The 13,506-nt window shown below is 41.1% G+C and overlaps 1 protein-coding gene across 6 annotated transcripts in view; it reads left to right on the top strand.

Annotated features, from left to right (window-relative positions):
• The first annotated feature begins 3,033 nt into the window (after positions 1-3,033).
• Positions 3,034-13,506, top strand: part of LRGUK (leucine rich repeats and guanylate kinase domain containing) — a 59,534-nt gene continuing 49,061 nt past the window's right edge. For all 6 annotated transcript variants that reach the window (XR_012042999.1, XR_012043010.1, XR_012042982.1 and 3 more), the window contains exons 1-6: positions 3,034-3,334; positions 4,493-4,600; positions 5,271-5,352; positions 6,446-6,546; positions 7,304-7,385; positions 10,670-10,794. Coding sequence is in view for 3 of the 6 variants with exons in the window: in XM_072864554.1 (XP_072720655.1) it covers positions 3,128-3,334; positions 4,493-4,600; positions 5,271-5,352; positions 6,446-6,546; positions 7,304-7,385; positions 10,670-10,794 (705 nt within the window). In the remaining 3 variants the exon portion in view is untranslated. The remainder of the gene's footprint in view (positions 3,335-4,492; positions 4,601-5,270; positions 5,353-6,445; positions 6,547-7,303; positions 7,386-10,669; positions 10,795-13,506) is intronic.

Below are 13,506 nucleotides of genomic sequence, written 5' to 3'. Positions count from 1 at the left end.
GGTCCTGGTAGGGCTCTGCTGCTGTAGGTGTCTCTGGCTGCAGCAGCAACCTGGCTCGGTAGGCAGGGTGCTCCTCCTTGTGTGGTTGCAGGATGTCAGACTCAGCCAAAGGTGTGATCTAGAATAAAAGGTTCTCTGCAGTATTTTTTCCCCTCTAAAAACCTCATAGCTTTTCCATAGCACAAAGCTTGCCCAGACTGCAGATGGCTTGAAGCCCTTTAACAGTCCTCTGAACAAATCCCAGCTAAAGATAGATGTTTCTGCAACTGGGGTAAAAGATGTCCCACGTCCTACGGGGGTGACCCAATTGCCCTCTGTTTTCAAACGTGGAAGGCACAGTAAGAAAACCCCCATGCCGGTTGAGAGAGTCAGCAGACTGGCCTGTCTCATTGCAGCAGGGTTTTACACACAGAAAGCTGTTTCAAAGAGGTCTGTGCAGTGTAAGGCGCCATGAAGCAGCCAGTGTTTCAGGCTTGCAGTAAGCACTGGGGACGTTTGTATGGGCTCAGCGTTTGCTCTCTGTGTTTCAGCCCACCTGGCTGATGGTGCTTCTGTGCTTGTTGCACGGAGATGGCAGCGGGCAGTTCGAGCAGACTGGCTGGTCAGGTGTGGTTCAGCCCTCCTGTGCCGTCTGCAGCCCAACGTGTGACTTGACACTGCAGGAGGGGACGGGCAGCAGTCGTTTCACCCATGCACTGTGGCGTTCGGCTGCCAGGAGGGCATGTGGTGGCTGACAGCCATGTCTTGTGATCACAGGGAGTCCCAGCGCAGGAGGGAAGCAGCACTGATAATCCTGCAGTCGGGGAGTGCAGGGTTCACATCAAAAAAGTGACTTTCCCTGTTCGCAGAAGGCGAAATCTGCAGATGTAGACTATAAAACAGTGTGGTTTTGAGAAAGGGAATATCCTAGACACCATGAAAGCTTGAAACAGCTACAGCAGCCCTATAGGGAGCAAGTAGCTGCTGTCCTCAAGCAGCTCCTACTTGGCTTTGTAGCTCTGATGGTTCAGAAATTGTTCTCCTAGATCACAACAAATCCAAAAGCCTCCCAAAAACATACTCCCAGATAAGATCCCTCCTTCTTTTTCAGGATTTTTCCATCTTTTCCCGAGCTCTCCAGCCATTGCCTTTGCCGCCCATCCCTGCACAGAGTCCTAGACATGCATCATCTGGAGAAGAGCCTTTGCAGGGCAGCCTCTGTGCCCAGGGGGCTGTGGGAGGAGGCACGGGGTGCTTAGTGGAAAAGGAGTAAATCTCATTAAAGGTTTTAACATTTATGGCCAGCAAGATAATGAAGGAAGGTAATTTGGGGTAGCTTTATTGCAGTTATCATAATGTTTCCCTGAAGCACAAAGATAAAAGTCAGTGGATAATGTCCATAAGGAGTTTTTATATCTCCCTCCCCCTTTTTTTTTTTAAGCAATAGCCATTGCAGTCAAAGACAGGTGTCATTTTATGAACACAGAGAAGGCAATTACGTGACGTTGAAACGCAGAATTACAAGACTCTCAAGGCTCACCAGGCTGTCATGACCTACTGCAGTTGACAGGAATCCCTTGTCCCCAACATTAAATTGTTTTATCTTGAGGAGTAGTGCCCTCCCCATGTTCATCTCACAGGGACCTGTATTTGGAGACGTCCTAGGAGATCCTCTCTTCCTACCCTCCTTTATTTTCTGGCTTTACATTCTCCTTTTACCCTGGTCTGCAATCTAAGAAGAAGGGTAGATGATGGACCAGGAACAGAAGAGGCTTAAAATGAGAGAAAACAAATAACTTTTTATTTTTTTTACTCTGCACTAATGAACTTGTGGAACTTGCTGCCACAGGGCATGACTGGAGCCAAGAGGTTACTGTGCACAACTCAACTAATCACAAAACATGCTCACACAAATATTTTTAGCATCTTTACTTAAGATTTATATTAAGAGTGGATTGGTATCTGTAAGACATTTTTTTGTGGCCCAAAGCTTGTTGTTGGCTACAATTGGGGATTTTTTATTTCTTCCCCCGATACATGGTGTGATGAGCTTTTTATTTCCTCAAAGAGGAATGCTAACAAATCAGTACTTTTTAACATAGTGCAGCACCTGCTTTGCAGGGCTAAACAAAACCATCATCCTGGGGAGTTTGCAGCACCGGCGCCCGCCCTGGCAGCTGCCACCCATGGGTGCACTGCGCCCCAAGATGGGTCCACACGCTCCTGAACCCAAATCGACCGCAGAAGGCGGTCAGGCTCTGGTGATAAAGAAACAAGACAACAAGTAAAGATATTTCAAAAGCTGTCATTTTGCTTCTGCCCGCTGTGACAGCCTGATCGTTCATTATTTCCCAAATGTTTCCAGCAAAATTATATAGATTTTTTTCCACCAGTTCTGAAATGGTATTTTTTTTCTAAAGGAAGTACATTACTTCACCCCAGCAGATGGCTGACACTCTCAATATGAATTATCAAAGTCACCAGTCCTCCCAGATGAAAACTAGGATAACCCAGACTGGCCTGTGACTAAAACAGCTGACTGGAAATCAGGGCCACAGACTCTCTGTGTGGCCCTTATTCTTGTTATGGTGCTGCTGAGCAAAGCTGCCATCTTGCACAGAGCCCATTTTGGCCTGGGGCTTCATGGCTGGTTAACGGTGCCCTGAAGATTATTTGTCTGACAGTATTGACCTTGTGTCCAGATCTTCCACACACAAATGGAGGCAGAGCCCTGCTGTGGAAGAGTGGGGAAGAAGAGAAAGGGTGATGGGCTGCATGAGGGCGGCTGCGGTGTCTTCAACCACACAAGGATCTCTGCGAGCCGAGTGGCACCGCCTGAGGAGACTGCCTGTGAAGCGGACTACAACTCCCAAAATGCTCTGCGGCCTGACGGCCCTACTAGCGCGCCCAGCGCAGGGAACTACAACTCCCATCGTGCACCGCTCCACCTGCCGCTTTTCTATTGGCTGGCTGTGGGTCTGGCGCGAATCCCCTTCCCCGCAGGGGGCGTGGCGCTTCTCCCGTCTCCACGACAACAGGAGAGCAAACAAGATGGCGGCAGCCTGGTCGGAGGGGTGATGGGGTGGTGCTCGAGTGCGAAGCACCGATAGCACAGCTCCCTCCGCGTCCTCGCTTCTTCTTACACCTCATGGCGGGGGCCGAGGAGAAGGGGGGAGAGGGCGGCCTGGGTGAGCTGCTTCCCCCTTCTTATAGGCCCCTGCAACACCTCTCCCAGGGGATCCCTGGGGAGCTGCCCCAGGACAGGCCCAGCAGACGACGGCAGCCACAGCTCAGCCTGCCTCACCAAGAGGACAAGCAGAAGGAGGATGAGGAAGAGGAGTCACAGCGCACAGAGGTTCAGCTCAGTGCCCCTCAGCTATGTGGGGAGGGGTGTGCTCGTGAGGGAAGAGTCCTTTTCCCCCCTCATCACTCAGTGTAGTTGTGGGGGAAAGAAGAGGGAGTCGATGGGGTCACCAGGTAGTCATTTCTCATTTCCCCAAAGAGGGGAAAGGCTGGTTTGATGTGTTTCCCCTCACCTCTCATTTCTGCCTTTTTTTAGGGTCCCTTCCAGCCCCATGGGGCCCAGGATAGTTCTGGATTGTCCCTCTTCCTCCTTGCTCTATAAAGACTAAGGATAAGCTGGCATATGGATGACCAAATTAAACCCCTTTCCTGTTTATATGCCCAGCCCTGAGATCAAATAAGCCCCTAGACTCAAGTGAATATTTTCCTCCATGCTCTAAGGTGTCCACTGCCACAGCATTATCACCTCATATTTTTACCTAGTGGAAATGCATCTGTAGTCTCCATTGCTATAACATGTAGGTGTTATAATTTAGATGATTACCATTTGCAACATTATTTATCTTGGTCCCTAGATTAGCAATTGTTGTGTGACTTCTCCAAGCTCATAGGAATTTCACAAGCCATTGGCTTATTTTCTCATTAAACCTATGCAGTGGTTCATTAGTGCCATCTGTCAAGTACCCTCTTTGGCAAAGATTGTTCTCTGAAGAGTAGCGCTAGCTGCTCATGCTGAACAAATTTAAAGGGCCTCCAATAATGTGCATATTGGGGTACAACACTGGGGTTATGTTAGTGCTGATTTGCTGAGATGTTAACATCCATAGTCAATGTGAGTTTCATGGCTCAACATCTCTGGAAACAGGTCCTGTTTAGAGCTGTGCATATAAACTACAAGGTAAAAAAAAAAATCCCAACAAAAAAACCTGTTGAACCTTTTTAAATGCATAGAGCTAGTACGTGACATGTTTGTATTTATCTGTTTTGAGGACTTTGTTCATCATTTTTCCTAATGTCTAGTGCCTTAGTAGGGTGATGGAGCACTGAAAGCAGTGTTTGATGGAGGACTTTTATTAAAGCCTGTTCCCGGTTGCATCCCAAGCAGCCCCCAGATTCTACCAAGTGTGGAATTTCATTTCATAAATCTCCCCTTAATCCATTCCTCCCCCTGCCCCTCCCCCCCCCACCCCCCCCTTCTGCTATTTTATAGGGTCAGTCTGATGGAGTGTTGGATGAAGACACTGTGGCTGAGGGTCTCCACAAGCTGGGGCGCTCAGCCGCTGGTATCGAATACGTTTATCTTAATCTGTCGCTTTCAGTAAGTATAAGCAAAGAACATCATTGTAAAGTGCTTCTCTGCTCAAAGTTTTCCTCTTTTTAACAGAAAATAGCTGTATAGAAATAGTCTAGTAAAAAAATTTCAAGAGGCAGATTTTTGTCTCTACCTGTCAATGCTGTTTCATGTACATGGGACTTGTGACAAGACACAGCATGGGTCCTGCTGACAACTGCCATATTGGTATTGTTTTTTTCACTTAGCAGCAACTGCAGTAAGATTTTTCCTTACCCAATCTTCGGGTATGAAAATGTATCTTTCTGCTTCAGCCAGCTGGAGAAAAAATAGAGGAACATGCTAAACACCTGAGAATGCTGCATTCATTGTCCCTTCAGAAAGTTAAAATGATTGTGTCTTTTTGAAGATTACTTGCTGCTGCTCCCTTTTCTATGCAGCCTTATTTTTCTGGCATTTTTCCTGGCTACAGCTATCTCTCCTGGTTGTGTTTTAAAGTATTCTTTTGACATTTTCTCCATTCATGGCTGGTCTGCACGTCTAACATCACTTTCTGTATATGTCATCCTGTTCTGACACATCCAGCTGGGGGGACCTTGGGCCACCTCTTCAATGTCTCCTGCTACTGTGTATCTCTTGGGAGAGCAAGTGAGGTTATACAGCTAGTTATTAAAGTCTCTTTTCTTTATTTTTCCAGGGTCGTGAATTAAGTGACATTAACATTCTCTCCAGATATATTCACCTACAGAAGCTGGAACTTTCATATAATAAAATTAATGGTATGTAGTAAATACACTAGTAAATTCTTGGGTTGTGAAATCATATAAGATGAGAAATGCATTGTACCATGTAGCTTTAATATCACAAAGCCTGGTCTACATTTTAATGGCGTAACTACCCCAGTGCTACAGACTGAGGCAATGGCTAGATCTTCTTGAGAATGATGTATGGACTGTTCCAACAGCTGCACCAGCATATGCTTATCAGTGGGAACATGGAGATTATTGTCCAGTTTATTATCCAAAGATAAAATGCAAGCAAGCATGTCAATACAAGATTAAGGTTGACATTTTATGTGTGCAGATGTCATAATATTTAAAGTTATGTCTGGTACAGTTTTCCCAGCCTTGGGCTTTCCTTTGTCAAGGTTTCCCATAGGTGACAAAATGTAAAAAAATTATATCCTGGATTTAGAAGGTAACAGCTGGAGACTGGGGTAAACTCCATCATCTTGTACTCCTTCCCTCTCCCTCATCCTCCTCAACTCATTTTTTAATTTAACAGTAAAATGAATAAACTGTGATGGCAGCCTGTTGCATTATTTCTTTCAAGTTCATTTCACTTGGGGTGCTGGAGTCCAATAAGAGCAGCACTTTTGTAAGGCGGCACTTCTCTGTGCTCATTTTACTAACGGTTTGTCTGTGAAGGCTAGGTCTGAACAGAGCAGGGACTTTTCCATAGCAACTAGTCATTTAGTCTTCGGTAGTGGCCTAAATACTTTTCTTCCCTAATTAATCACTTAGGACAGAGGTAGTCTCTCTGTCATTCTAGAGGTAGCTAGAATATAAAACTATATTCCAGCTTATAGACAAATCAGTTGACATAATGGGAATTTAATGTTGAACTTGAATATTTATTCTTCATGGTTTAGAAACCATCTTTTTTCCTAGTAGGTGTTTATATATCTGATTTTTATATACATATATATATATATAATATCTGATTTCTGCATTTCAAGCATCGCTTTCTGAATGTGTAACTATAAATTGATTCTTGATTGCTATTGGACATAATTATCACATTTTGACATAACGATCTCTGCATTTACCTATGCATTCATGCACAGGATTTGACATTTTGTTTTGTTACTAGATCTTTCTTGTATCAGTCACATGCCTCACTTACTAGAACTGAATGCTTCCAACAATGAATTGACTACATATTTTGCTTTTAAACCACCTAATAATCTCAAGGTAAGTTGCAAAAAATGCATTTTATAGGTTTAAATTCAAAACAGTTTTCTAAATCTAATTTAGACCTTGTATTTGGACATGTGTAAAAGTTAATTTTTATGCCTTCCTTATTCTTCTTTCTTACCTCATTTGACATTTTAATAGCTTTTCCAAATGTTTGGGTATTTTACACTGCACATTCCAGTCTTTTATGTTCTTTCACACTCTGAACCCTGGCATGCCATGGGAAGGTGTATCATACAGCTAACTGTTCTAGCCAGAGGTAAATATAGCCAGAGTTTTTTCCTTGCTTGTCGAATTCATCAGACCTTTAGTGGGATCAGTTCCTGCCTTTCAAATTGACTGGTGGCAGTCGTTTCTGTGAAACACGTACTTAAAGTGTAGCTGTGTGCTAGTCTTCCCTTTGCTGTTGTTTTCTAGTTGCCCACTTTGGGTTATAAAAAGCAGGAGGCTGTTTTGAAATACAACAGTATTTCTCTGTCTTCTCTGTTAGGTTTTTTTAATATGTATGCATAATTACAGGACCATTAATGATAATGTTGTTGGAAGAAAGTATAGTTTTAGAAGTTCCCAAAATGTGAATTCTATGTGTCATAAAAAAGACCCTTTCCGTTTATGTCCCAATATTAATATTAATGATCTTCCTGTTTCTTCCACACCCTTGATCACAAGTTTAATGTAACAGCCGTTTAGTTTCACAAGACAGCTGTAAGTGCTGAAGAAAAAAAAGTAACTTTCTGTCTCCTTTTTTCTTTAGGAAGTAGATTTTTCATACAATCAAATACCTAAAATGCAAGATTTGTCAGCATACCGGTCACTTACTAAACTCTTGCTGGATTGTATCCTTTATGGAAATGGGAATGGGAGAAAAGTTGCTTGTTTGCTTTCTGAACAGCTGTTTGCTTCAAATAGATACCTGTTTTCTTTGTACTTTTCCTTCATGTCAGTTTTGTCTTTAGAAGCAAGATTAAACACTGTAATTCTGGTGGTGAAACTGGTCTTAATTTACTTCAGCATGCCTGGTGTTAAAGGTGTTTGTGTATATATGTAAGGTATTAGCCTGCTAGAGGAACACAAAAAACCCTCCAGTTTGCATCATGTAAAACTGAAAAAGGACGTATCACACTGTCTTTGCATGGCAGAGGTAATAAATAATCCCAGTATTTTTATATAAGAAAGGTTAATAGGAAATCAGCTTGGAACACTAAGCTCCCTTAAATGAAAAAGGTGCATGTGGTTTAATCTTAGACGTAGCTAATTACACAGGGACTGTAGAGGCTCTGTGGAGGACAAGGCCATTTAATGACAATGAAGAGAAGCTTTAAGTGAGAGAAAACTTCCTAGAGTATGCTGAGGGAAGTACACAAGAGCAAAGGCGTTGTGCTACACACCTTCCACGCTCACTGTGGTACCCAGTTTGTGTGATTAGAAACACTGTTCTGGCAGAAATCAGATAAACATGAACCTGCAGATTAAGTTTCTTCATTGCTTACTTCTCCAAGGCTGTCCATAGTACTCTTAGTCTCCCTAAAGATTCTCCTATGCCTTTCTGAAAGGTCTTGTGGAGTTTCGTGTTGACCTGCTGCCTTACTTACAATTGCTTCCCGAGGGCTCATGAACTTTTCCTCTTTGCCTCATAAATTGCATCTTGATTTTCTGCTCTCTGAAAAGGAGAAGACAGCAGGCTGTTGCAGTTTTTTCTCTGTCTCTTGTCCTCGAAGTAGCCCATTACCAAACGATACTAATACAATGCCTTTTTCATGTAGGAGCAGATAAAGCATTTGCAGGTGTCCAGGTTACATTATTCACACATTTTACAAGGTGTGCAGGTGACATGATTCTTGTGAGAAAATGGCACTGAGACAGTATCCCTTTGCAATTCTAATTTTCCATTGCAGAGCAAAAACCGTACGGCAAAATGAAAAGGAAAAAAGATCAGAGATTTGTATTGTGGATCTGACTCAGTATTTTTTCATTTGGTTTCAATGCAGCAGCATGCTGTCTTCAATTTCTTCATTTGTCAATGAAGATGCCATTGAAATGGGGAGAAAAACTGTTTCATGCATACAGTTGCAACGGGACCCTCTGAAATAGGAGAAAATGAGTGCAGACTTTAGAACGGCAAAGTGGCGCTGTTCCTAACCCACGTCAAGCACTCCTTGCGGAAGACATGGCAGACAAACCTGTTCTTTGTAATCGTAAATGAAAATACTATATTAAATATCATGCAGTAGCAGAAAAGTTTGGCATGCATTTCTTGTTGACAGTAACTAACTATTTCTTACAATATTTAAGTGAATTATGATGCAGATGGTAAGGTCATTGTAACTTTTTTCTGACAGGTGCATACACAAGCACACCTGACAGGATTATAAATGAGTTTTCAAGGAGGAAACTGCCCAGACGAGAAAGGAAGACAGCTTGGGCAATAATATCTGACAAAGCATTATAGTGAGTCATTAAAAGACTAAAACTGATTGTATTAGTTTTTAGTGCTGAGCAATTTGCTGCCTCATATTGATGCTTATGGCTTAAACAATATTTTTTCCTCGCCAAAACTTTTCCTCCTCAGTTGAGAGAGAAGCAGTCCCATTTTGTATGTAAATCAATGAATAGCTGTCAAATACCAGTGCCTGTGGATGGTTTTGATTTCTTTTCTAAATGACAAAGACAACCGAGTGTGAGGTCCTATGCAAAGATAAATCTGTGCTTACCAGCTCATTTCTCCTCCTCTCCTTCCTCATCTAGGCCTGTGAGTGTACAACTTAGGTAGCGTACAATTAAGTCGTTATGTAGGCATGCAGTTAGGAAAAAAACAGAGTCAGGTCACAGCTATTAAAGAGTATTCTATTGGCTCGTGCTAAGCTTACATTTTGTTTGGTTACAATATTGTTCAGACTGAGAGAAAAAAAATCCTGATAATTTGTCCACTGCCTGGTAAGACTAGAAACGTGAATGAAAACTCACTTGCCCCTCTTTGCAGGCAGAGTTCATTCTCTCAAGTCAATGAAAAATATTTTCTTCTGTGTTTCCCTAAAGGTATTTCTCTGTCCCCTGCATGTTCTGGCTATTTTTTTCACAGTTACATTTCTTGGTTTTTGATGTAAGTAGTCCCAGCTTGGACACTTACAATATGAGTGCAGTTCTTGCCTAACTTTGGTCACCAAACAATCAGATGCCTGGATCAGAGTTATCTAATTTCGGTACAGTGGGGAGATACAGAGTCAGGTACATCCCATTGTAAGAGAGTTGCAGTTCATCCCATTGTAAGAGAGCAATCTGAGATAGCTTGTTGTCAAAGGAAACATACTTTGTTTAAGGAATCTGGGTAGTTATGTTAATGCTGAAGTTTGCTGAGAGGAATCCTAACTACTTTTAGTGCTGCTTTTGAGTTTAATGTTATGAATGTTATATGTTAATGTTAGATGAATATTAATGTTAGAATGAAATAACCCATATATTGCTGTTGTCTATTATTACTTGGATAATTTGTGTATAATGCTTAGAGGTCAAGGTCAGTTTGGAGCCACGTTAAGTAGTCTGTAAATGTAAAAAGATCACACCTTCCTGTGGTGACTCAGCCATGCTCCTGTATTCTACAGCTGACCTAACATGACTGGTGCCCAGTTAAAGTCAAAGGCATAAAGACCCCTATGTTTTAGCCTGTGCATATGCATCTGATGAGAGGACCAGAAATTTACAGCATAGTTTTGTGAGATGCCGGCAAAGTAGTTCCTTCCCCACACTCCTGTTCCCTCATTTCCACTATTTTCTTGATTTGCCATCGGCTGGGTTATGCCAGCTTGAAGGGCTGCGCTGTAAACCAGGTCAAAGAAATTACCTGAGTTAAAAGCTCCTCCAGAAACGAGGAGAGGATATTTCTAGCTGGATCAGTGTCACTTGTCCTGCAGCCCCACAAAAAGCTATGTCAGTCAAGCAAGGAAGCAGTAAGCTTCAGAAAGGGGTGGGTGGGAACAGCTGGGGTTTTAAACTACTTGGCATGAAGCATTTGATGTCCAGCTCCCCTTACCATAAAATTCAGCTTCTTGGCTAATTTAGCTACTAATTATTGCTAAGGTTTTGTGTTTGGTTATTTTCCTTAAATGCAAAAACCTCTGTATAGTTAATAACATAGAGGAGATAAGAGGACTGGAGAAGTGTCACAGTCTGACTCATCTTAGTTTGTCCCACAACAGACTCATTGCAATCAGTGGCCTTGAGAATTTACCTATCAGAATACTCAATCTGGTAAGAAAGAAGTAATTCTAGTTGTTTTCCTGTCTGTCTTTTATCAATAATAATGCCTTAATAAATGTGAAGGTAATTACATAACAAATTTTCAGAGATATGTGTAATACTGGACACATTTTTTTATTAATACAGGATCACAGAATGATATAGGTTAGAAGGGAGCTGTGAAGGTCGTCTGATCCAGCTTCCTGCTCAAAGCAGAGCCATCTTCAGTGGAGGTTGCTCAGGGCCTTGCCCAGCTGGGTTTTGAATTTCTCCAAAGACATTTTGCATTTGCTCGGGGTAGGTTTTGCCGTTGCTTAGGTGATGTGTAAGAAGTTACTTACTGTGCAAGTCCCACAATACAAACAATGAAGATTTTTTTTTTTTTTTAAAGTACATTTCCTCATAAAGTTGTGTTCATGATAGCAGTGAGCTAGGACGGGAGAGGGAAAAGCGAGGACTGAGAAGCCTGCGTTCATTTTAGAAAACAAGTCAAGTTTAGTATGCAAATCTGATATATTATTAAAGGATCTTTGTTTAATTTTTTAAGGATCTTATAACGAGATTGGAAGCTTTATATTGTCAGCTTTCCATCAAGATATCTAGGGTATATTTGTTTAAATACAACAAATAAATTGTATATATAACCCTAGTTATATTTCTAGATGCTTTAGTGGGATTTATCTTATCTGGCTTCAGATTTCTGCAGTGTAGACAACTGCACGTGAGCTAGTTGTTCCTGCTGCCTCAAAATTCAGTGGAGAGAAATGGACACTTAAAGTACTTCATTATTCTGATCCAGCTGCTGTCTTCTACATTAACACAAGATGCATCAGGCCTTGGAAGTGCCCATTTCTCTCTGTTGGTTATGAAGACAGCCAAGGATAACTAGGCCAAATAGAGACCTCTATCTGTCAATGCCTACACTTCTTTGCATGCCTCTTGCTTTTTTACAGGTCTTGGGACCTTTATCTCAGTGTTCCTCAGTTCCATGTTTGTAAAATGTCCTTAATAATACCAACGCTTTCTTGTAAATCATTTCGAGATACGTAATAGGAAGAGCCATCAATATAGAGGTTGCGCAGAAACACAAGCAAAAACTGGTTTTAATGCAATTCAGTTGGTATAAAATACAACAGGCTACTTCTTAATAGGTTTTACTTTGTAATAATAATTTAAAAAATATTTAATGGGATTTTAAAAATGAGTGCCAAAAAACATACATAGAAATATGCTCATATTTGCTACATTAGTTTTAAGCACCTACATAAATATTTTAGGTAAAGTGAATGAATCCCTTATCAAGAATAGAAATACTCTTTTCCAATCCTTTTAAAATTTTAAAGATTTTTCTTCGGTTCTGTAGTAATTGATATAGAAAAGAGTAACTAAGGTCTGTACCCATCAAGGCCTGATTGGCCCTTGTACTTATTACTGCTTTGATATTCAGGAAAGGTATTCACATTTAAAAGTGGACAGTAGTATGTTTTGAATAATATATTCAAATAGTGTTCAGTAACGTATTTTTAATATATTTCAAATATATAATGCCTTCAGTAGCTTCCAGTTATGCCCTTAGTGGCAATAAAACTGAATTTTGTCTCATTTTTAGTGGATAAGATTAACTCGGATTGGCAAAATCACTTCTAAAAGTTCTGAAATGAACTATAGGAGTATGACAATCTAAGCTGACAGGAAGATCTTTTCTCTAAATGCTTTCTTCAGGGAGAACTACAGTAAGTCGCTCAACCATTGTGTGCACTGATTTCCTCATCTGCTAAAAGGCCCAAGAATAATTCTGTTAGTAATGGTTATCTGCTCTGTCAAATGTTTTGGAGGTTGTGTTAACAGCTAAGCCTTATTAATATGAACATGTTCTTCAGTTTTGGTTCTTACATGCTTATATGATTATTTATACAACTGCTTGTCTTTTTTAATTAGCAAAGTAGATAGTCATGTGGAAATTATGTAAATAGACGGATTTTAGCATAGCATTTTCTTTTACTAATTAGAATAAAATGCAGTTCTTTTTTCATGGGAGCAGTCATCCCCTCTCTTCCCATTGATTCAGCTTTCTTTTCCATTTTCCCTTGAGCTTTTTAGGTTGAAAGAGTAGTAAGGTCTGAAGTTTGGAAGAAGGGCTTCAAAAACTGTGAATACTGCCTAGCTATACCAAAAAGCCTTTATTCTGCTTATGTTTGCAAAAAATAAGAAGTGCAGCTCTAATGAACTGGACTCTTAGGAATTTTATGCTTTGCAAAAAAGGATCTCTACACAAATCCCTTTTGTTCACAGCATTTTATGTGCACCTCTTGCACAGCATTTTGCAACTAGAGCTCTGAGCTGTATCCTATTAAACAGAGGTCTAACGAAGAACAGGAAGAGAAGAGGGAGCCTCCATGCTATTAATAACCTAATTAAACATTTAAAAGTCAGGAAAAATGTCAAGGACAGACAACTGGATTAACATTAGAGTCAGCTGGCTTATTTATTTCAATAGTTCCTAAATATTTATTAATAGAATATGAGGCTTCTAAGCTTTCAGCACAAGGTGATGCTGATGGAAAAATATAACTTGCAAGGTTATACAGAAAGAATCATGTTGAGAGGCCATCTGGGTACATGTGGCCACTGGGACAAAGATGAGTACAGAACCTAGCATGTTATACCTATTTGGAGTTCGAAGCAGAAACGGGTATATGATTTGTGAGGCCCTGAGAAATGAAG

Source organism: Ciconia boyciana, chromosome 1, assembly GCF_034638445.1.
Source record: "Ciconia boyciana chromosome 1, ASM3463844v1, whole genome shotgun sequence".
Taxonomy (NCBI): domain Eukaryota; kingdom Metazoa; phylum Chordata; class Aves; order Ciconiiformes; family Ciconiidae; genus Ciconia; species Ciconia boyciana.
Note: the sequence above shows the minus strand (reverse complement) of the source record. Positions and strands in the feature narration are given on the sequence as shown.